This window comes from Sparus aurata, chromosome 21 (assembly GCF_900880675.1).
Source record: "Sparus aurata chromosome 21, fSpaAur1.1, whole genome shotgun sequence".
Lineage (NCBI taxonomy): Eukaryota > Metazoa > Chordata > Actinopteri > Spariformes > Sparidae > Sparus > Sparus aurata.
In genome coordinates this window covers 3195554-3216566 of record NC_044207.1, presented here as the reverse complement: position 1 = coordinate 3216566, position 21013 = coordinate 3195554, and the positions used below count along the sequence as shown (strand labels likewise).

General features: G+C 38.0%; 1 protein-coding gene across 1 annotated transcript in view; it reads right to left on the bottom strand.

Annotated features, from left to right (window-relative positions):
* Positions 1 to 9183: 9183 nt before the first annotated feature.
* The window catches only part of LOC115573267 (epidermal retinol dehydrogenase 2), an 89200-nt gene continuing 77370 nt past the window's right edge, over positions 9184 to 21013 (bottom strand). The window contains exon 7 of the mRNA XM_030403979.1: positions 9184 to 9851. Within this exon, the coding sequence (XP_030259839.1) occupies positions 9755 to 9851 (97 nt within the window). The 3' untranslated portion in view covers positions 9184 to 9754. The remainder of the gene's footprint in view (positions 9852 to 21013) is intronic.

The following is a 21013-nucleotide window of genomic DNA, read 5'->3' as shown; positions in this document are numbered from 1 at the left end:
AATTTTCCTGTAAACATACATATTTGTTTATTGCACTGCAGACTGAGGTGATGCACTGTTGGACCTGATCTTCAAGAAGGTTTTCCAGGACCCTGCCCCATGTAAACGAGTTGCTGAAACTTATAATCCCTGAAGACCTCTCAGACCACGCAGACAGGCAGCACAACTCTCACTCTCCACGCCAGAGAGCCCCAGCACCAGCTTACAAAGCTTCTGTAGGCTATATTGGCTGAACACAATTCAATATAAAGTCAGCACTGAATGTTTACACCCATGGCAACTAGATACTTTCTTTGTAATTATTTTCATATTGATATTTAAGTTAATATATAAAGTCAAACTGTTTCACTTCAGATATTTATTTTCTTCTTGTTATTATTTCATTCATGTCAACACATGTTTACAGATGTTTCTTACAATAAAACATCTTTCCTGACTGTTCTGTGTTTTCATTGTTAAGTAATTTTCATGGTAATAAGTAAAAGATAAACTATAAGCAATGTAAGATAGAGGAAGCAGTTATGTACTTTTCATCATAACACTTTTGCGATAAATGAATAGTATTTATGGGACCAAAAGCTTACTGCACTATTCCCCCCAAACGTAAAGGTCCATAGTCTGTCCGATAAATGTTCAGTGCATTCTGCAGTACAGATACATTCAGGCAGACAGGTTACAGGCCAGGAGGGTCCACCATGCATGATGGTGGCTCAGGATGCTGCTGTAGTCTTCGTGTAACCTAGAAATTATGAAAGGTAAGTGAGTGACAATAGATTAGAGAAAAGATAGACTGCAAAATGACAACCATGTTTGCCCAGTGTTCACACTTAATTGTGGTATTTCCATGCAGCAGATATTCTCAGGTTATGTAGACATTTGTACACAGTTGCCACAGGAACACCTGCTTTTATGCAGAATTTTTATTATTCATTGTAAACTATAATCGCTAATCACGTCGCATTGTTTCTTTGGTAACATAACTAAAGTTTATAAACCGTTGTAACTGGTTAAACAATTCTACTGTTAGAGAGGTGATGGGAGGCAACTGTGGCTTACTGAAAACTACAGTTGTTGAAAATTGCTGGCAGTAGCTAATTACAGGTCGTCCCTGCAAATAAGAACAGGTTCTCAATCAACTTACCTGGCTACATAAAGGTAAATAATGATATGGGGTTACGCTTTGTCTTGTAATGGCTGTTGCTAAATTGCATCTGCGTTACAACAACTGGACAGCAGTAAACACCAGCCGAGGTTTAGCTAGCTTTATGATGTAAACACTGGAGGCAGGAGAAGGGGGCTGTTATCTGTAACTATGCGGGGCAGACGGCCAGTAAGCTCGTAAGACTTTCGTTAGTCTGCAGTTACATAAAAGTAATGTCGAGGTAAAAAAAACTTAACTACTAACCACTGAGAAACATCAATGTTCATTCTTGGCTGCTTACTTTCTTCTGGAGCCTTTTGTTCTGGGTCCGACCGCAGTCTGTTGTCCAGCGGCCATTACTTCCTGAAACTCCGCCGTTGCCATGGTCACATGATGCCGTCCTCACGTCTTCCGCAGGCAGGAAGAGGTGGGCGGTACCGTGGGCGGCGCGCAGTAGCTCATTAGCATTTAAAGGGAAAGGCACTGAAACAGGCCACCTGGAGCAGGGCTGTGAAACTGGTGTTTCAAGAACCCTGCTGTGCTCAATCCTTTAGCTTATTTCGACCAAAGCATGTTACTAACATTCCATTTAGACTTCAAGGAACCATGTTAAGAGGCAGAAATTACCATAATATGGGACCTTTAACACTTTATTTTATCTTTAATGTCTGCATGTCATGTATGCTGCTCTGCCTTTTATTTGATTGTTGTCTCTCATTGTGAAGCACTTTGTGACTGTTACATTCAATGTGAGTAATTCTGTATTTGAAATTTTCACAGAATGCAACAAAAACAATTAGAGAACCACTGTGGAAAACATCCTTCTTAAATATGTGTGCACATGTGTGTGTGTGTTGATCCAGTTTATGGTTTGTTGTCTGTTGTACACTGCCCTCTACTGACAATACATCTGCACTACATATCATTCCATGAACAATATTTTTGATAATCAGTCAACTTCACATCACAGCAGTCAACAAGTTGATGCAGCACACCAGATGTTCATCCTTGAGATCAACAACAACGAGTTTAAAGGGACAGTTCACCGCCAAATTAAACATGCATAGTCTTGGTCTTACCTGTCGTGCTGTTTATCCATCTTCATTGTCTTAGTGTGAGATGCTGAGTTTTGGAGATATCAGCGCTATCTGATCCATTATACTATCAGATAGTATAATGGAACTAGATGGCAGTTGTCTTGTTGTGCTCCAAGTGCCAAAAAAACTACATTTGAACAGTAATGTCTCTTTCCAGAAATCATGACCCAGTTACTCAAGAAAATCCACAGAGCTGACCACACTCAGCAGACTTCAACCAGCAACCACATCAACACACAGCAGGTAGTGTGCATCTACTTTAACAACAAGGTTTATTTTATTTTATTTTATTCTTTCATAAGGCATTTTCCTTATGTCGAGTAAGGGTTAGAGGCCAAGCTGGATGATTGAGGATGGAAATCTCACAGTGACCAGTGATGTAGTAGCTTGTCAGATTTTCATCAGGGGTGTTTCTAATGATAATTTATTCTCAAAAGCTGAATGTATCAGCTAATGCTGTACTTGCCGCCTGTGTAGGAGCATCTAATGCGACCTTTGAACAGCAGCAGGCTGACCTTGGTTTTACAGCAATCCTCCATCAGTGTGCCTGACCACACTTCACTTTAAGACCAACCTACCCAGGGGCTATTTACAACATGGGCCTGAAATGACAACTGCATCAGTCAAAGCACAGCTGCACTGTGCTGTGCCGGGATAGATCACATAGAGTCCCTCATGATTTTCAAAACACAGTTCAAACAATTTGCAACATATGCATCACACAGTCACGTCACACAGATTTCCAGAAGTGTTATTTTCATTGGTCCTTGTGCAATTGTAGTTGATCTTAGTGATCATTATGCTAAATATCAGTTCAGTTGTGTACTGGTAGTCCAATGAATGTATATAGATGTGGTGTAGTCAGAGGGAGATGTTAATGAGGACTACATCATGATGAACATATGTCATTTTGATACAGCTATGGTGTTTTCAACTGTTTCACATATTTCTCAGGAGATGGCAACCTCTGAGCTTCATTTTACAATGTCTTGTCAGTGTGCCATATTAACCTTAATGTTATTACATTATAATTATATATAATAGCACTAAACACAATAGCTGCCATCCCTAAGAAAACATCTATATCAAATTAAAATCATTAACTCTACCAGCCTTCCACTAATCTTGTTCATCAATGCACTTAACATGATAGCTGTATTTCTTTTACACTCTGTGGTTACAAAATGTGATTGATGATTTCCTGGCATAAAAGAAAATATGTGTAACGCACACAAACAGGTACCAAACAAGAATGCTGCCATCCTCATGATAATATCCACATCATAAAACACACATTTCCACAAAACGCTCTTGCAGACTTGTTGTACCTTTAGTTAAGCTACCACGTGTGTGTGTGTATGTATATATATATATATATATATATATATATATATATATATATATATATATATATATATATATATATATATATATATATATATATATATATAAAAAATCTCTTCAGCAAGACAAAGATGAGCTTCTTTGGAAAACAAATCCAAGTCTGTACAAAGTTCAATGTTAGAACTATCCATAGGATGGCAGTAGCAGTTCAGTTGAGAGACAGACTGATTGTGCTTCCTCTACTCTTCATCTGTTCTCTGTAGGGTTCAGAGTATGCTTTACATAGGAAGGAACACTTCAGCTTTGAAATATAGCTTTATTCTTTATCACACAGATGCTACCCACTACAGAGGATTATTATTATTATTATTAGTGTGCCAAAGTGTGCCATTCATGAGACAATATGCCAAATAAATTCCCTGCTCTTTTCCCTTCAGGTTCTACAATGGATTCCAAACACTATTTAACATTTGGTCCATCAGATACATTTTCATTGGTTGTTTTCTCTGGCCTCAAATAGTTAATCATTTCCTCAAGACATTTACTTTTTTCCCACTGTTATTTGAATCATTGCATAATTTGTACAACTATCTACTATCACGTTTGTTGACCAAAACAAGAATCAAAGCTTAACAAAGATTCATAACATCTTCCTTCCTTCCTTATGTTTCATATTGTGCTATAAAATAATCTCATATTCAAGACATGCATTTACACACACACTTTAGGGACATTTGGTCAGCCAAGGCTGAGGCTAACATGATCAAGGGCCTCCAGTGACATCCCTTTAAGTATCTGGCATTCTGTATGCAGGCCTTGCTAGAAAGTGGAATATTCTCGAATATTGGTAGTGTTTTGCCCTGCGCTCAGCCTTGTGAGCAAAGTCAAATCATTTATTTATTAAGCTCAATATCACAAATTACAATTTCCCTCAGGGGGCTTTACAATCTACATAGCATATGACACCCACTATCCTTAAACCCTTGATTCATCACTAAATTTTTTGTTTATTTTTAGATTTTTTCACCTCCATGCCCACTTCTACTGAAGCTTGCTTTGCCTACGATAGAGATGCAGGCTTATCAACATCAGACAAGGAAGTGTGGGGTTTGGATTGAGTGCAGCAGACTGCAAGAAGATCACCAGCAGCATCTCCCAAATTGTCAGCAGGACACAATGTCACCAAGACCTATTCCACTTAAGAGAGAGGCCCAAGTACAGGGGGTGGGTTTTACTGGCTAGATACATTCAAAATCTAGCCTGGGCTTGATGGTTTTTCCATCTTAGCAACCCCAGCTTTAATGGCCAGGCACCTGCATATCTTAAAGACCTGACAGTACTCTATTACTCCACAGGAACACTGCACTCTCAGGGTGCAGGGTTACTTTTGGTTCCCAGAGTCTCCAAAAGTAGAATGTGAGGCAGAGCCTTCAGCCATCCTCTCGTGTGGAACCATCTTTCAGTGTTGATTCAGGAGGCAGACACCCTCTGTGTTTAAGAGCAGGCTTAAAACTTTCCTTATTTATAGAGCTTATAGTTAGGACCAGCACAGGCTTTCTGCTATGCTGCCATAGGCTTAGACTGTTGGGGGATTTCCGTTGATGCACTGCACTCCTCTCTCTCTATCAGTACACATTCATGCCTCATTAATACATGATACTAACTTGTCTTCTTCCCCAGAATGTTGGTGCTCTCTCATCTTGCAGGTTCCCAAGCATGATGGTTGGCCCTGTTGCTGTGGTCCTGCTTGACTGCTACTGTCATCATCATTATTATTACTATCATTATTACTGTTATACTTTTAGTATGATTGATGCTCCTATCTCAATTAGTAAAGCTGCTTTTCCTGCTGAATTGGTGCTTCTTCACAGTGTCCACAAATTACAAACACAGTTTGAGATCCAGACAACAGCACACTTTTCAACTTGTGGTCAGTCCTTGCGAGATTAACTTGGCCCAGTGGCGTTCCTGGATGTTAAAATATGGGTTTCAGGCTGCAAGGTAGTCTTAAGTTACATTTGTAGATGCAGTGGTGGACTGGTTTTTCAAAGTTTTCCAGAATCATGTCACATTTAAGGTTTGGCCTTACGTGCAGAGATCTTGCAGGATTCTCTGAAGCTTTTGATGACATCATGGATTGCAAATATTGAAATCCCTAAATTGCTTACAGCTGTCGACTGACAAACCTTGCTCTAAAACTATTTGCCCAGAGTTCCTCTCAAAGCAGTGAACCTCGCTCCGGCCTTGCCAACAACTGAGTCCTTCTATGATGCCCCTTTCATACCCAATCATGATATTATCAACTATTACAAATGAACCAATTTACATTTGCAAAATTCCAAATATTTGATTTTTGGTTGTTTCACAATTGTCCCTGTCTTTTGCTGGTACAGTGTCAACTATTTGAAACTTTTTTCACTTGACAAACATAAAAAACTTAAATATTTACAACATCAAATATATTTTCTTTGTACTGTTCTGTATGGCTAAAAAATAACTTTTTTCAATTTTACACAGCGTCCCAACTTTTTAGGATCAGCGTTGTAGATAATGTGATAAGACTGTGATTTTTTTTAGTGTACTCAAAGAAGGATAAAGTTGTTGTGCTGGACAAGAATCTCAAAACACAGGAATAAATATTTTAATTTTAAAAATGTATTGATAAAAATTCCCCAAATTACAGTAACACACACATTTAGTCAAATATACCTTAAGATGCATACTTAAAACAATCTCTACATTTCTGACATTCTTTTTCATGTTTCCAGAACTGCCTGTATGAGTTTATTCAACTGTTAGCATGGTTTATGCAGTACATGTATACCATTAACCGCAATCATCATAATACAGATATATCAGTAAGTAATTATCTTCATAATTTGTGTTGAAAATGAAAATATAAAATTCTACAAATTAGAGACACTCATTTGATGGCAATCAGTTCCAAATAGGACTGGAAATTACATAGGAGAAAGAATACACACATTAACAGTTGTAGATTAAAGCAAAGTTAAAGCCATACAAGATATGTGGATATGTTTTTATGTGGTCATTACATGGTATTCTACCTGTAGCTCAGTAGCAATCAAGCAATCTGTTTGGTCAGCTAGACATTTAGAATGTGCTCACATCAGCATGACAGCACACTTACTCAATATTACTCTGCCATTTCCATGGCAACACTGTAACTGCCAGAGCTGGAGCAAAAGCCAATATCTTTATTGTGATAAACAGGGTGTGATTTGTGGAAGAATCAGTGTAGGAGTATGAGTGGGATGTTTCTGAAATGTTTTTACTCTTGAAAGCAACTCAGTCTTATATCTTTTTTAATCAACCTTATTTAATGACTTCAATTCATTGTGCAGTGTATGGCTAACTCAGGTGAATAAGCATCTGCACAAGGTGAAATTGTGTTAGCTTGAGGCTCACTCCCACCAACTGAAGAAATTGTGTCAATAAGAAGGAAAGTACAGGGGCCTGACTCACACACTAGCTATGTATTATAGATTTATATAATGCATTTCTACCTAAATGGAACAAAACACTGACAGTTAGTCTGAGATGTTCCTGTTATGAAGTTAGCAAAGACGATAGCATTGCAATATTGAGCATGAAATGAAGTACAGTAGTAAGGCCGCACGATATGATCAAAAAGTGATATTGCGATTATTTTTTCAGATATATTGTGTGATCATGATATATAATTCATGATTATTATGGATGATTACATTTTACATCACAATTTTCATTGTCATTAAAGAACTAGTAAAATCATAATGATGTGGCATTGCTCCTGAATCTCTGCCAAACAAGCATGTCTTATTAAATCTGAAGAAGAAGCTTTGTAGGCCACAGCATCTCTGCAGCACTAAAACTTTTCATTAAAACACTATCTTGTGACACTTTCTACCTTTATAAAATAATTTCAGCTCTTGGGATTTGGATATTGCATTTAGTCATATTGCGATTTCCATTATTTTGTGATTAATTGTCCAGCCCTTCACAACAGAAATGTGAAATAGGTCGAACCACCATGTTAACATGTAACTATATATCTTTAAATGTTACGGTAACTGCTGAAAATCACAACACAAAAAACAACAACAAAAAAAAAAAAAAATCACATCATACATCAACTATGCAGTTAACGGCCAGTTTTCTACCCAGAAGTGACCGTCGCTGTTAGCACAGTGTCATGGTGATTTGGATCATGAAACATTTAAGTTCTCCTCATGATCAGTCTGAACACAGGAGCTTTGAGTGGTCTGGACTAGTGCTGGGACAACTCGTCGACGTAATCGACGACATAAATTCGTCAACATGAATAATTTGCACGCGACGCGTCGTCCCAAACAGGAAGTGGTAGTACCTGCGGAGGCTGAGAATAGCCCCTCTCACACACACAGTACGTTTACATGCACAGCTTAGTCGGATTACAGCCATAGTTCGACTATGCTACTCAATCAGACAACTACAATTGTCCGAGTATACATGCCGGTGAGAAAATCTTTTGGATTATTGGCCGAAGAATGTCATACCTCGGTACAATACGTTGCGCTGTACCTATTTCAACTAGTGGTAACAGAGCCACCTCCAGCTGACCTTTTTACGTCACCAGCAATAACAAACTGCCTTGGCATTCGAGAAAGACGGCGTACAGAGAGCGAGATGAAGCTACATCTCTGTACATTTCGTATATGGTGTTCATGATAATTACACAAACTAGATGCACAATGACGCTCTTTCTTACGATGATTTCAGAGGAAAGACGCTGCCGTCGCCGTCCTTCTACTTCTGGCTCACGGCCCCGGGGAAGAAATCTCGCGCCTGCACAGAACGCAAAATCCGATCCAATCTGATAGAACGTATACATGCAGGAGTAATGTGACTATCAATCGAATAATCTAGGTGTTTTAATTCGAATATGAGAAATCCAATCCAGTCCAATTTTAGTCAGACTAAGGTGTATACATGCATCTTAAAAATCCGATCATAGTCGGACTAACCCAGTAATTTGGTTTTCTTGAGTGTCATGTAAACACACTGACAGAGACGCTGCATTAAGCAGCAGCGTTTCGTCAATTCTCCGCTGTTGGTCAGCCATGTTATTCACACAGAAAGCTGTGCTGCCGCTCCTAAAGAGACGGGACGGTACACATCATGATGATGACGTCGGGGTGTTTCCCAGGTGTTTCCCCTGTCAATCTAAACCCGCGGACCATTTATAATGTGTAGTGATTGAGAACTAGGCCCCCTTATCATCCTGGAAGGTGAAAGAGTTACGTTTTTCGTGCTAAATTACATTATTACATAATAGCCATCAGTAAACAGGTCGCTGCTTGACTCTGTCACTTGCAGGGACGGAGGCTGTTTTCTGGGGGAAAGTTCACTAAAGTCTCAGTTGGAAGGGCTGACCATCGCAGGGTTTTTTCTATCAACACAACCACTTGAGTGAGTTAAAGGTTTTTGCCGGTGACAGACGCTGTTTTTCGGGCAGAAATGTGACGAAGAGTTGGTAGGACAGGCAGGAGGACAGACGCTGCTCCGCCTACAACTGTGGTATTTTTTTTCACATACCAACGACAGTTACAGTTACTACGTTACTTTTGTTTGGTCATGTAACGTTAAATTAATCGTTAGATTAGTCGACTAATCGAAAAAATAATCGCTAGATTAATCATTGGAAAAATAATTGTTTGGGACAGCTCTAGTCTGGACCACATATAATTAAGAAACCTGTCAGTGTTCCTGAGTACGAGCACCTGGTGACAAATTTTTACAATATACAAAAAATTACATGTATATTTCATAATCTATCAGGAGGGGTCCTTCTGTTGCCTGTGCAGGAGCTATTGTTATTAATACAAACAAATGTGCATTGCACTAACAATAAAAAACAAAATAAATCAAGTACATTAAGGATATAAATGCTTAAAACATAATATATAGTATACGATATTGACAGATAAATAGCTATTTGTATTCAAGCATGATCCACTGAAATTACGAGGAATTAAACTCTCAGATTCAATCCAACCACAACTGCCCTATTCAGTATCATCACACCTATACACTGTGAGATAAAGGAAAACATAGGTGTTGAGTGGACGGCTTTAAAACATGTCTCCTTCCATTTGGTTATCCTTCAATTCTTATTCTCCTCTTTCTTCATTTAGTCCTGTTTCCTGGAGCGCCCCTTGAACGTGTCCATGAGGTTGAAGGCTCCTAGATACTGGCCCAGCAGAATGCCAAGCTTCATGGGGAGAATGCTGTGGAGGGAAACACAACAAAGAAATTAGCTGGTCATTAAGACTTTTGGTCAGTCGTCATGTCTTCAAGATTCCATGTTAGTCCACGGAAGGAATTTGGTTTAGCTCAAAAAACAGAAGCCTAGGTTAGTGTTGGGCATGAGTTTTAGATAAATAAATTGCAGTACAATAAGATGTGGTCTATACACTTCCTCCGACATGTAGACAGGGACTACTTAATCCTACCAAGACGGGTATAGGTGAACCAACTGTACATTATTAAAGAATCCCTCTAGCCTCAATCCTTATGCATTCTTTATATAAATGTATGTATTATATAATGTGGTTCCATTGTGTCTCATTATTCAAAAAAAATTGAAATCACAAATACTGTAAATATTACTGAGATGACACTCAAAGTTACCCTGCTCTGTCACCAGTGTTTCAACAGGTTTGCAGAAATTCAGGGTATTTTAGGATTTGAGCCTGGACCTCTGTAGACAAGCTGACACTTTAGTCTTCCCTTTTTTTCTTGAATTAACAAGCTCTATTCTCTATTCAACTTCAAGGACACAGTATTGGAATGTGTGAACATATTGTAGTTTAATCACAGCCAAACTTAGGTAGGCTTAGTTGTGGCACCTCCTTTTCCCTTTAGCAACACATTGGACTCTGCAGAGGCTCCACTAGAAAGATGGCGGAGTGAATTACTGTTGGTAGCTCAGCATCACTTGACCTTAATGATTAAAAATGTCTAATATGTTTGCAGTTAGATTGGTAATGGAAATGAAAATTCACCTTTTCTCAAAACTACTGTATGCCTAAAACCCTCAATGCTTCCACTTAGTAGTTTTGCCCTTTGATTACATTTGACAAGAGAATTTTCTCGGATGTCTTCTCTCATTGTTCTTTTTTCTTCCTCTGGTCCATTTGTCTGAGGACAGAGCCATTATTCTCTATTAGAAAGCTTTTCATCTGTAGAACACAGCTCACATAAATGGAGATAGTGCTCAGCTGTCACCTTCTGTTCATTTTACATGAAAGCCATTGTATTCAAGCTTTTAATAATGTAATTTTGTATTATCCAGCTTTGTCTCTGCTCCATCTTTGAAGACATTCATTGTTAGTCAGAGGATTCTTTTTAGTCATCCAAAAGCTTCTAACACAGGCTGATTTATGGGGATACAGGGATTTAACAGAGCTTATTTACATCAGCACAAATATATTGTTCCATTACATGCTATTTGTGAAACTGATTCTTATTGTTGACACTAACAAAAGTATTAGCCTCTGGAATGTTTGTCTGGTCTGGTAAATATGTACTACAGGGGCCTCATTTATAAATACTGCCTGCACAAAAAAGGGTTTGAAATGTGGTACACCAATTTATGAGCATTACCTGGGCTTTATAAAAACCCATTTGTACAAACATGTTGTAGGCAGGGGTAATCATCAACACAAATTTTGAGATGGCCAATTAAAGCCACATCACTAAAATTAATTGAGAGGCATTGTTCTTTGCATTATGATGGATCTCACATTTGATTCAACTTCAGATCACGTCAATGATATATCAACTTTATCATAAACATTCAATCCAAACCCAATTCTGCAGTCAATAAGTGATATTGGATATGAGAGTCATTTTTGGAGAAGACCTTCTTGAATAAATGAAATAAAATACAGGTAATTTCTAATAGAACGAGAAGGCAGACCCACTTTTAATCAAAGGCACAATGATTTGTCAGGGTTGCCTTCAGTTATAAATCTAAGGGCTTAATGGTATACAGCTTTCGGAGGTGGATGAGTGGATGTTGCTGCATGCCTCTCAATCACATCGTCATAATCAAGCACTGAGAGGAAGTGCTTCCACAATCCTCTGTCTGCAAGACACAGGGAGACATACGGAAGAGGATTAGGGCCACATGTGAATTTTTTTTTTAGTTCTGACTTTAAAGTCAGAATTCTGACTTTAATCTCAGAATTCTGACTTTAATCTCAGAATTCTGACTTTTTTCTCAGAATTCTGACTTTAAAGTCAGAACTAAAAAAAAAATTCACATGTGGCCCTAATCCTCTTCCGTAGAGACGAGCTGTTTCTGTAGAAAAAAAACAAGCGTTGCAGAATTTTCTGATTGGCGAGTCCATATGTGATTTTAAAGTGATTTTGTCATCGATCAAAATTTCCTAAATATATGTACTGTGAGACCCTTTCAACAACTGTGTCATTTAAAATTCAAATGTACAGAGAACTGTGGTCTTTGCATATATTTTGTTTTATCGGCATTCGATACAACTTTGATCGGACTGGTGTCTGATACTGAAATGCACCGTGGGAGTTGTATTTAGGAAGGTATTTTCTTGTGCATTTCTTTTGTTTTGTAATAATGAATTAATCAGGAGACTTTTAAGTCCATTCAAGCCTTTAAGAGGCCTAACTTTTAGTTACCAAACATTGTCTATGAGAAATAATTATTCAACTTACAAAACAAATATTCAACTTAAATAACTGAGGGCTCGTATCTTGTCTCTTTCCTGTCCAATGATTGATTTGGCTGTCAGGGCCATGTGGATAAGGCTCCTGGTCCATTAATGATAAATAATCATGATAATAATAATAATGATGCATGTCCACAGTAAGCTCTATGTGGTGCAAGAGGCAAAGACTATTGTCAGGATGTAGGCCTATAGCCTTTATGTTACTGTATATGTTGCACAGTAGACCTTCGGTATGGGGTACAATATGTTATCCACACAAAACCTAAACAGCCTGAGGTAGAACAGGTTTATGGTTATTGAAAGTGTTGTTACACTGAGTGCTGTTCATTGTTGTTTTGGAGTGTAGGAGGCTGAAAACCTTTTATCGTGGAGGCACTTTTCAAGCATGATCAGTTTTATGTCATGTCACAGTTTAACTGTTATGAACAGTAAAGGACACAGCAGTCATTGAAATGGATGGTCATGCTAATATAAGAATTGGGCATCCTGACTGGCTGCACGATATTGGAAAAATATTATTACTATATTTTCTTTTCCCCAGTATAAAATTACTTACAAATTATTATTATATTATTAAATTATGAAATAGAGATAAAATAGCTCTGTCAAACCATGGAAAACAATAAAGTAAACAGCAAGTGGCAATAAAATATATACCTCCAAAAGTTAGCACCACAAAAACAAATAGATCATCTTAGTTCAATATTGGAAAACAACTGAAAAATCCGCTCCGGGTTTCACAGTAGAATCTACAAAAACAGCTCAGCTTAGACGGGCAATTCTGAAGAAACTGGGAAATACTGTTGAAATGGGCCAGTACTCTCTGGTGCACACTTCCAGCACTCGCACATTCCACTTGACTCATTAGCGTGCCATGACTTTTTCTTGCAGTTCTCTCAAGCTGCAGATTCTCTTTTCTGCCTGGGGACTTCACATCAGAATATCATTCCATCAGAGGCAACTGATGAATGAATAATAGAAACACATTTAATGATATAAATGGTTCCTGTGACTCTAAGACACAGTGCACAGTATACATACAGACTACAGTATCATACAGATCCTACACTGTCAATTTGGAAGAATTGCACTGTACACTACAGGCAGCAATTGCAAATACTGACAAAACAATTAGAAGTTTATGTATTAAACAACCTTCAGTCATATCTAGGTTTCTGCTATTTCATCTCTGTGTTGGTTTTATCTGTAGGTGATTCTTTTCTGTGAAGCACTTTGTAACCTTGCTGATAAATACAGTTATTAATAATGTTTACCTTCACCATTAACATGCATAACAGGGTGGTATTGAGAAAGGGATGGAAAAGAAATATATATATATGAAATAATGTGAATATGATGGAGACAAATTGAGGAATGCTAAGTAAAGAGCAAGAAAGAAGGAATGACAATTGGTGAGTAGTTGAGAGGAGGAAGGAAAAATGATGAGATGGAAAGACTGATTAAGGAAGACTGTAAGACAATCACTGATCAATCACTGTCATCGAGGTGCTCAAGAAATCACGCAGAGATGTGACCTCTTTTCTAGCAATCAGAAGGCCTTTGTTCACAGTGGTGCACAAGGTTTGTGTCTGAGGACTAATGGTACTGAACAGGCAGCCTGTCTCACAAACAGAACCTCGAGTCTCTAACCCTAACCCTGCCATGGCTGGCGCTGTTTTGATCTGTCCTCCTTGTGACTTCATATCCCACCGGGAGGGTTTCAGGAGCAGAGCATCATACCTGCCTGATGTTGTTGAATGCTCGATTTGTGTTTATTTTCATAATTTTTTCTTGATTTCTACTGTGGTTGAGGAAGCTACATGGTAAATCATTTTGTTATTTGTCTGTTTTATTGTTAATATGTCCTACTTTGTTGTGCTGTAGAGCCACTGGTGTAGTCCTGGGTATACGAGGGTATACTGCGTATACCCACTTATTTGTCAGTCAGCATTGCGTATATCCACTTCTAAATGCCCCCTGATGTGCACGCAATAGTATCACACCGGTGAACAACGAGGTGATTTCATCCCCCCCACTTATTCCTATGGTATTAAACCGTTTGCCCGCCCTCGCGGTGTACCAGCGTACTGAAATGGAGCGGACCTCAATACGGTGAATATACATGAAAACCCATTGGTCAAGTTAGATTGATTGACAAGCCATCAAGCCAATCACAGCCATTTGACCAAACCCAGTAGTCCCGGCCGCCCGAGAGCTGCCGTCACTCGCTGCCGCAGACAGCGAGCAGAGCAGAGGTATTATTGCATGAAAAGTGGGATTTTCGTCCACGTAAATGCCCGGAAATCTCCCTAATTTTCGGCAGTTAACGACAATTTACAGGCTGTGAACGTCGCGTTCGTCTGTGCCACATTGACGGAAACGAACCATGACGTATGTGGAGATCGCGGAGGTGCGAATGGCTCCAATTAGCATATGAATGACAGCGAAACCACACCTGGCCAGAGGATGTGTGGCCTGGCTTGAATCTCCTCAGTCAGTATTGGATGAAACCACTACTTTTAAACAAGAAAATTCACTCGTGATCTGTCACTATTGGTCACCCTGGGTCATTATAAATGTATATGTACATTTACACACAAACATAACTTGTTAACTTGAGAGAAAAAATAAATAAATAATTTTGTGTACTTTTTTTACATAATATTGGCCATTGCTAATGACATACACAGTAATTAATCTAGCATTCTTTCATTAAATAAATCAATTCAAGCTCAAATATAAGGGTCTATAATCAGGCTATACTGAGCCTGATCTATTTATACCAGAGATTTTCTTAAAATGAAGTTAATACCTTTTAGAAAAAGGTCACCTGGGGTAAAACTCCCCCTGCTACCCTGATTTGCATTTGTATAGCTCACAGCATTTTCATTTACATGTTAAAGCCTTCGCTAGAATCAGGGGGAGGGGGGTCATGGGGGGACAACTGCCAAGCAAGGCCCACGTCAGTTTCCTGCAATTCGCGGCAGTTTTCAGTGTTGCCTGCAAATTGCCGTGTGCAGTCGTAAACCTGAACTTCCACAACAATCTTCAGTGCCGCTTACTGATGAAAATCCCACTTTTCATGCAGTGTATGAAACGGCTTTTAACTAGTTAATAATGTGGAATCTTGTCTGTAAATAAATAAACTATGTCTTGCTTTGTGGCATGTCAGCTAATATTAAGCAAGCCAGGTGGCAAACAAAGTGAATGCAAGCCAGGTAAAGTTAATGGTAACTGACAGTTTACTAGAGACACCCACTGATTTTGACATTATTCAACATGATCATTATTCTTTTTGTGAGGAATGCCAAAAAGGAAGAGGTAGCAGAAAATTGACTTCTCTTTCAAGTCAAGTTGTCATGTAAGTGGAGTTATGTGACAGGAGGGAAACAGAAAGCTAGCATTCAATCTAATGCACTAATTCAAGTTTATAATAGTACATTCATATTCTTGCATTAATGCCATGTAGGTGTTCATTTGCGTAACTTAAAGCTATTTGTTGGAGCTTAAAACCTTCTTTTCAATGAAGAAAATCTCCAACATCAACTCATCCCTGTTACTGCTCTCAGAAACTAGAAAAGAATAGAAATGAAGACAATGAAATGCAATAAAACTATTAAAATCTTAAATAATAAGAGGAATGAAATAATATAAAGTACAGTAAAGGCTAGGATGAAAGATTAGTTAAAACAGATTAGAACAACAAAATATATGTAAAATAATTACTAAAAAGCAGATAAAAGAACAACAAAATAAAGGAATGTTTCCTAATCAAAATCAGGGCTGTAGAGGTTTGTTCTAAGTTTACATCAAATATTTCAACACTTCCATGTTCAGGATTATTAACATTGAGTTCTTTATGTAGGACGTTTATGAGGAAGGGAAGTCCAGGAGTCAGGACAAAAGAAGGCTAAGGAATAAGAAATAGTTCACACAAAATGCCGAGTTGTCTCACTAGTCTGTGGGCCAGTATTGGTTTAGTAATTTCATAATCCTTCCTCACTGAGATCAAGCAGCAGAGATTATGTGACAATGAGCAAATACTACTTATAGAGTTTTGGGTAAACTAAATAGAGTAGTCTTACATGTAACTGTTTCTAAAACAGAGCATTTTTCTTGGCTGTGTTAAAAAAGGGAAAAAATTGAGAGTATACCCACTTCACAAGGGACCAGTACACAACTGTGTGAGCCCAAGTCGACATCTGGTATTTTATCTAGAAAATTGGCCGGATGTACTATGCCTTTTCATTGTCTGACTTCTTGGCGTGGAGGCATCTGAGACCTTTAAAGAGTCTGAAAAAGTTCACTGTATATATTTACAGTAAGACATATATATATATATATATATATATATATATGTATATATGTATATATATATATGATCTATATATATATATATATATATATATATATATAATCTATATATATATATATATATATATAATCTATTTATACATACATATATATATATACACACATATATATATATACATATATATATATATATATATATATATATATATATATATATATATACATATATATACATATATACATATACATACATATATACATACATACATATATATACATACATATATATACATATACATACATATATATATACATACAGTAACAGAATGTACAAGCTGCATTGGGACTACTCACTGCATCCAAAACAAGTGATGAGGATGGGTTTTATGACTTCTGGGTCCGGATGTATAATGATGTGTACACACGAGCCATTAGTATGCCCTTTCCCAAACAACAAACAAGTATTTTAAAAAGAAAAATACCTGCGTACACACATTTTTCTAGTTAGCTGCAGGCGAAATTACTGAAGTGGGCATGAAATATGAGGTCAGAGATGTAACATTTGTCATCACAGCATTCAAAAAATGTCATTCACAAGAGCATGTATGAACTTAATGTTATGTGGGTGATGAATTGATTTGTATTTTTATTAACATAGTCGTGACTTCCCTGTTAATGATCTTTTCATCTGATCCTGTATTGCCAAGCCCATTGTAAAGTCTGTTTGGATCTATAGATTAACTACTGAACATCTTTTAGATGTTTATTAATGATGACTGAGATATTACTGTAATGACGGTTCACAGGTACATGTGCAGGCACTATAAAAAGCACCATCCCTGCGTAACAGTGGCACGTAAATGTCAGCTACACTGATACTGTTGGAGAGCCTTGCTGATGGGACACAATCAGTTGTATTTCTTCTCATTGACAGCCCAATTGTGGTGGAGTGAGCACATGTTTTGAGACACAAAGATGTTAAAGCGTTACTATGATTGTGGGAGTGGAAGTGAATCTTATCAGCATGTGTCAGTTTCCACAACGATGACATTTATAACTCAGAATTAGGAGTACACACAGCTTTATACATTGATGAAAATAATGTATATGATTATTTCTGTTTCTGTGCATAGACAGAGTTGTATTGGTTACAAATTCAGCCAGAGGACGACCAGAGGCTTGTGGATGGCTGAGGTGAAAATGGCTAAGAGACCTTTAACCAAAACATTATAATTACTTTATGTGTATTTTTTCTGAAGACTTATGATAAATTCATTACTGAACCAAACTTCATGAATGTTTTTGTGACAAAGTAGTTTGTGTTCCATTCATTCATCATAGAAACATGAGCTGTAGAAATCCTTAGAACTGAAGACTGACATGATGTACATGTTCTTGAGTGTAATAAGTTGATGATTTTATACTTACTAATTTTTGCATTGATTCTCCAAGAAATGCCATTCTTAATTTATGTTACACTAATGTGTTACACAAAGATCTGCACGTAAAAATCCAACTCTTCTTGTTGGTGTGTACTTGAAACTGAGTTGTAAAAAATTAGCTCAAAAATAGCTTTTGACAGGAACATTATCATGCCTCATAAGGCATATCTAGTCAAACACTTGTGCCCACTGTCATAATGACACCCGGTGTTTCCATAAAACTGATGGTTTCAATGATTCCAACTGCCATGGCTGAACAACAGGAAGCTTGAGGCCTGAAGGTCATAAACACTGATTTACTTCTTATATTATGTCTCCGATTGTGGTTTCTGCTGTGTTAGTCCACTCTGTACTCAGTCGAGCTCTGCATTTATCACCTGAGGTGCTCCGGGTGTGAAGCAATCTTATTCCCACATCTATGAATCCAACCAAGTACTTTTTATCCATCTCTTGTTTTATTGATTCATTTATCAACTGTTCTGTTCATGTGAGAGAAACATGCAGGTTAGAACAGTATCTGGCTTGAAACTTGCATAGTATCAGCATGAGTGGACTGTGAAGCTATTCAGACTAATAAGATCCTTCCCTATTGTGGTGATACTAACACTATAACCCCAGTATTGTATAATTCCCTCTAAGCTACACGTTAGTACCAGAATGACCCACCTTTATTTACAACTCTATGTGGACTAGGGGTCTCACAATTCTTTTGATCTGAACCATTCGATTCAATTTTCAATTTAAACAGCTCTGCCATTGTTTGATTATTGCAAGTGTATTAGTAAATATCAGATCAGATCAATGGTTTGACAACTGTCATACTATATATGAAAATGTTTGAAAATGTGAATGAGTATTACAACAGCTTGCTAACCCTAGCTTCTTAAGGAAAGTTTCTGTCGTAAGGAAAACTCCTGGGAACTCATGGCTCCTGCTGCCTAACATACTGATAGATGTGGATCATCAGACCCTGGGCTCTGCTGGATCGTTGCTCTCCTCTGTTTTACTGTCTCCTTATATCTGTACTTCTGTAACATCTGATGCCTCTTCACTCCGATCATTTCTGTTTAACTGCTAATAATTTTGTGTGGCCTGCCCTCTTCCATGTCACCAGGGTGGAGAGGAGGTCTTGTGGCCTGGGCACCACTTGGTGATGCCTCGTCTGCAGGGTCGTCTCCTGGATCCACAATTTGTATCAGACATGCTGTCAATGCAACTTGTAAACTGTGATTTGTTGTTCTTTTCTGTACACATGATATCTATTGCATGTGTGTCTGTCCTGGGTGAGGGATCCCACTTCTGTGGCTCTTCCTGAGGTTTCTTACATCTTCTTTTTTTTTGCCCTGTTAATTGTTTTTTTCCTAAGTATGGCAAATGTTTCCTCACACAAGTTACAGTGTGGATGCCACACTGTACACACTTTACAGCCACTGCACCAGCCCAAGGTCAACTCAAGATTAGATTTTCAGTCTCATATGCATTCACTGATTGCCACTACTGACATCATATACAATCTAATGTTCTGCCCAGCACCTATTGTGTGCAGTCAGCCTCAGGGATTTCCCTCTGATTTGAACTATCAAAGCTTCTTCTCATTTGTTCTCCCATATAGTGAGTTTGATTGGTCAGTTATTTCTATATTGTCCTGTAGTTTTGTCATTTATTAGATCTGGGTGCTGGTTACTTTTTATTTCCTATTGTCTCTTTCCCTGTTTTTTCCCCGCTTCTGATAAAATATTGTTTGAATAAATTGAACTAGCCCTGAACTCTTAATATGTATTTTTCTAAAATTAAGTCAAAAAATGGAGGGTGCTTAGGGAAGAAAAACAGACTAAAGCTAAATGCTTTTAGAGGTGAAGTGAAAATTGAAAAAGGTCTGTATGTCCTGGCACTGCTCGGTGAAGCACTGATGAAATTACAAAACAGGTCCAGCTGTGATGACCCCTTACATTTACTCATTTATCAAAACTGCCTGTGCCAAGGTTTATTCTAAATGTGCTCATGAGCTTTTCAAAAGGGAATGTGGGATTTATCAATTTTTAGCAAAGCTTTGAAAAATGAGACAATGTCAGCAGGCACGGTGTCAACCAGGCTCATTCAATGCACCAAGTGTTGTATGAAAAGAAAAAGACTACGGAGACAGAATTGAACCGGAGAGATTTTACTCAATGCAACCTCCAAAGCATGCTTTTCAACTCCTCCTTAGCTGAAAAAAAAAACCCAAAAAAAACTGTAGATGACTGGGTTCTTGATTTCAGTCATCTTCTTGGAGGGTGTTAATGGGTATGCTATGGGAAAAAAAAGCTAGAAACAGTCAATCTTTTATTTAATCAAATGACTTCTAATGACTTCTAATTCTGGCCTTGCATATCAACTACAGGCCACAACGTTCAAAGATCACAGCTCATCAAGTAAAGGCCTGTTGGAGGCTAATTAAATACTTTCGTATACCTGCATTTGGCGAGAACAACTAGGCAAAGTAATGAGGCACTTTTTAGTGTTTAAATGTTAACTTGCTTGAAGTTACTCGAGCAATACTTGAAGAGCAGCATGAAAGATAACAAAGCTTACTTCAACTGACACTGACATTCAATCAAAGCCTGTACAAGGGTTTCGCCAAACTAGAGAACCTGTCTGACACACTGCACTGCACCCAGAGCTACAGACACTGAAAACAGACTTGACAAAGTGAGCTGATTTGCCTATGGGAACATCTTTATTCCCATGTACAAGAAACCACCTGAAAACAATCTTTCAACGTTGGTTCCTCAGCCAGCTGTGTCTCTTCATGACACAACAAACAGGTTCAGGTCCACGATAACAGTGACAATTGCTTATGTTGTCTGTCTGAGTTCAGATAGAAACCACGCCGTCAGTGCTGCTCTGCAGTGCATTTGCTCCATAAATCAATAGGGTAAGGGTTAGGGT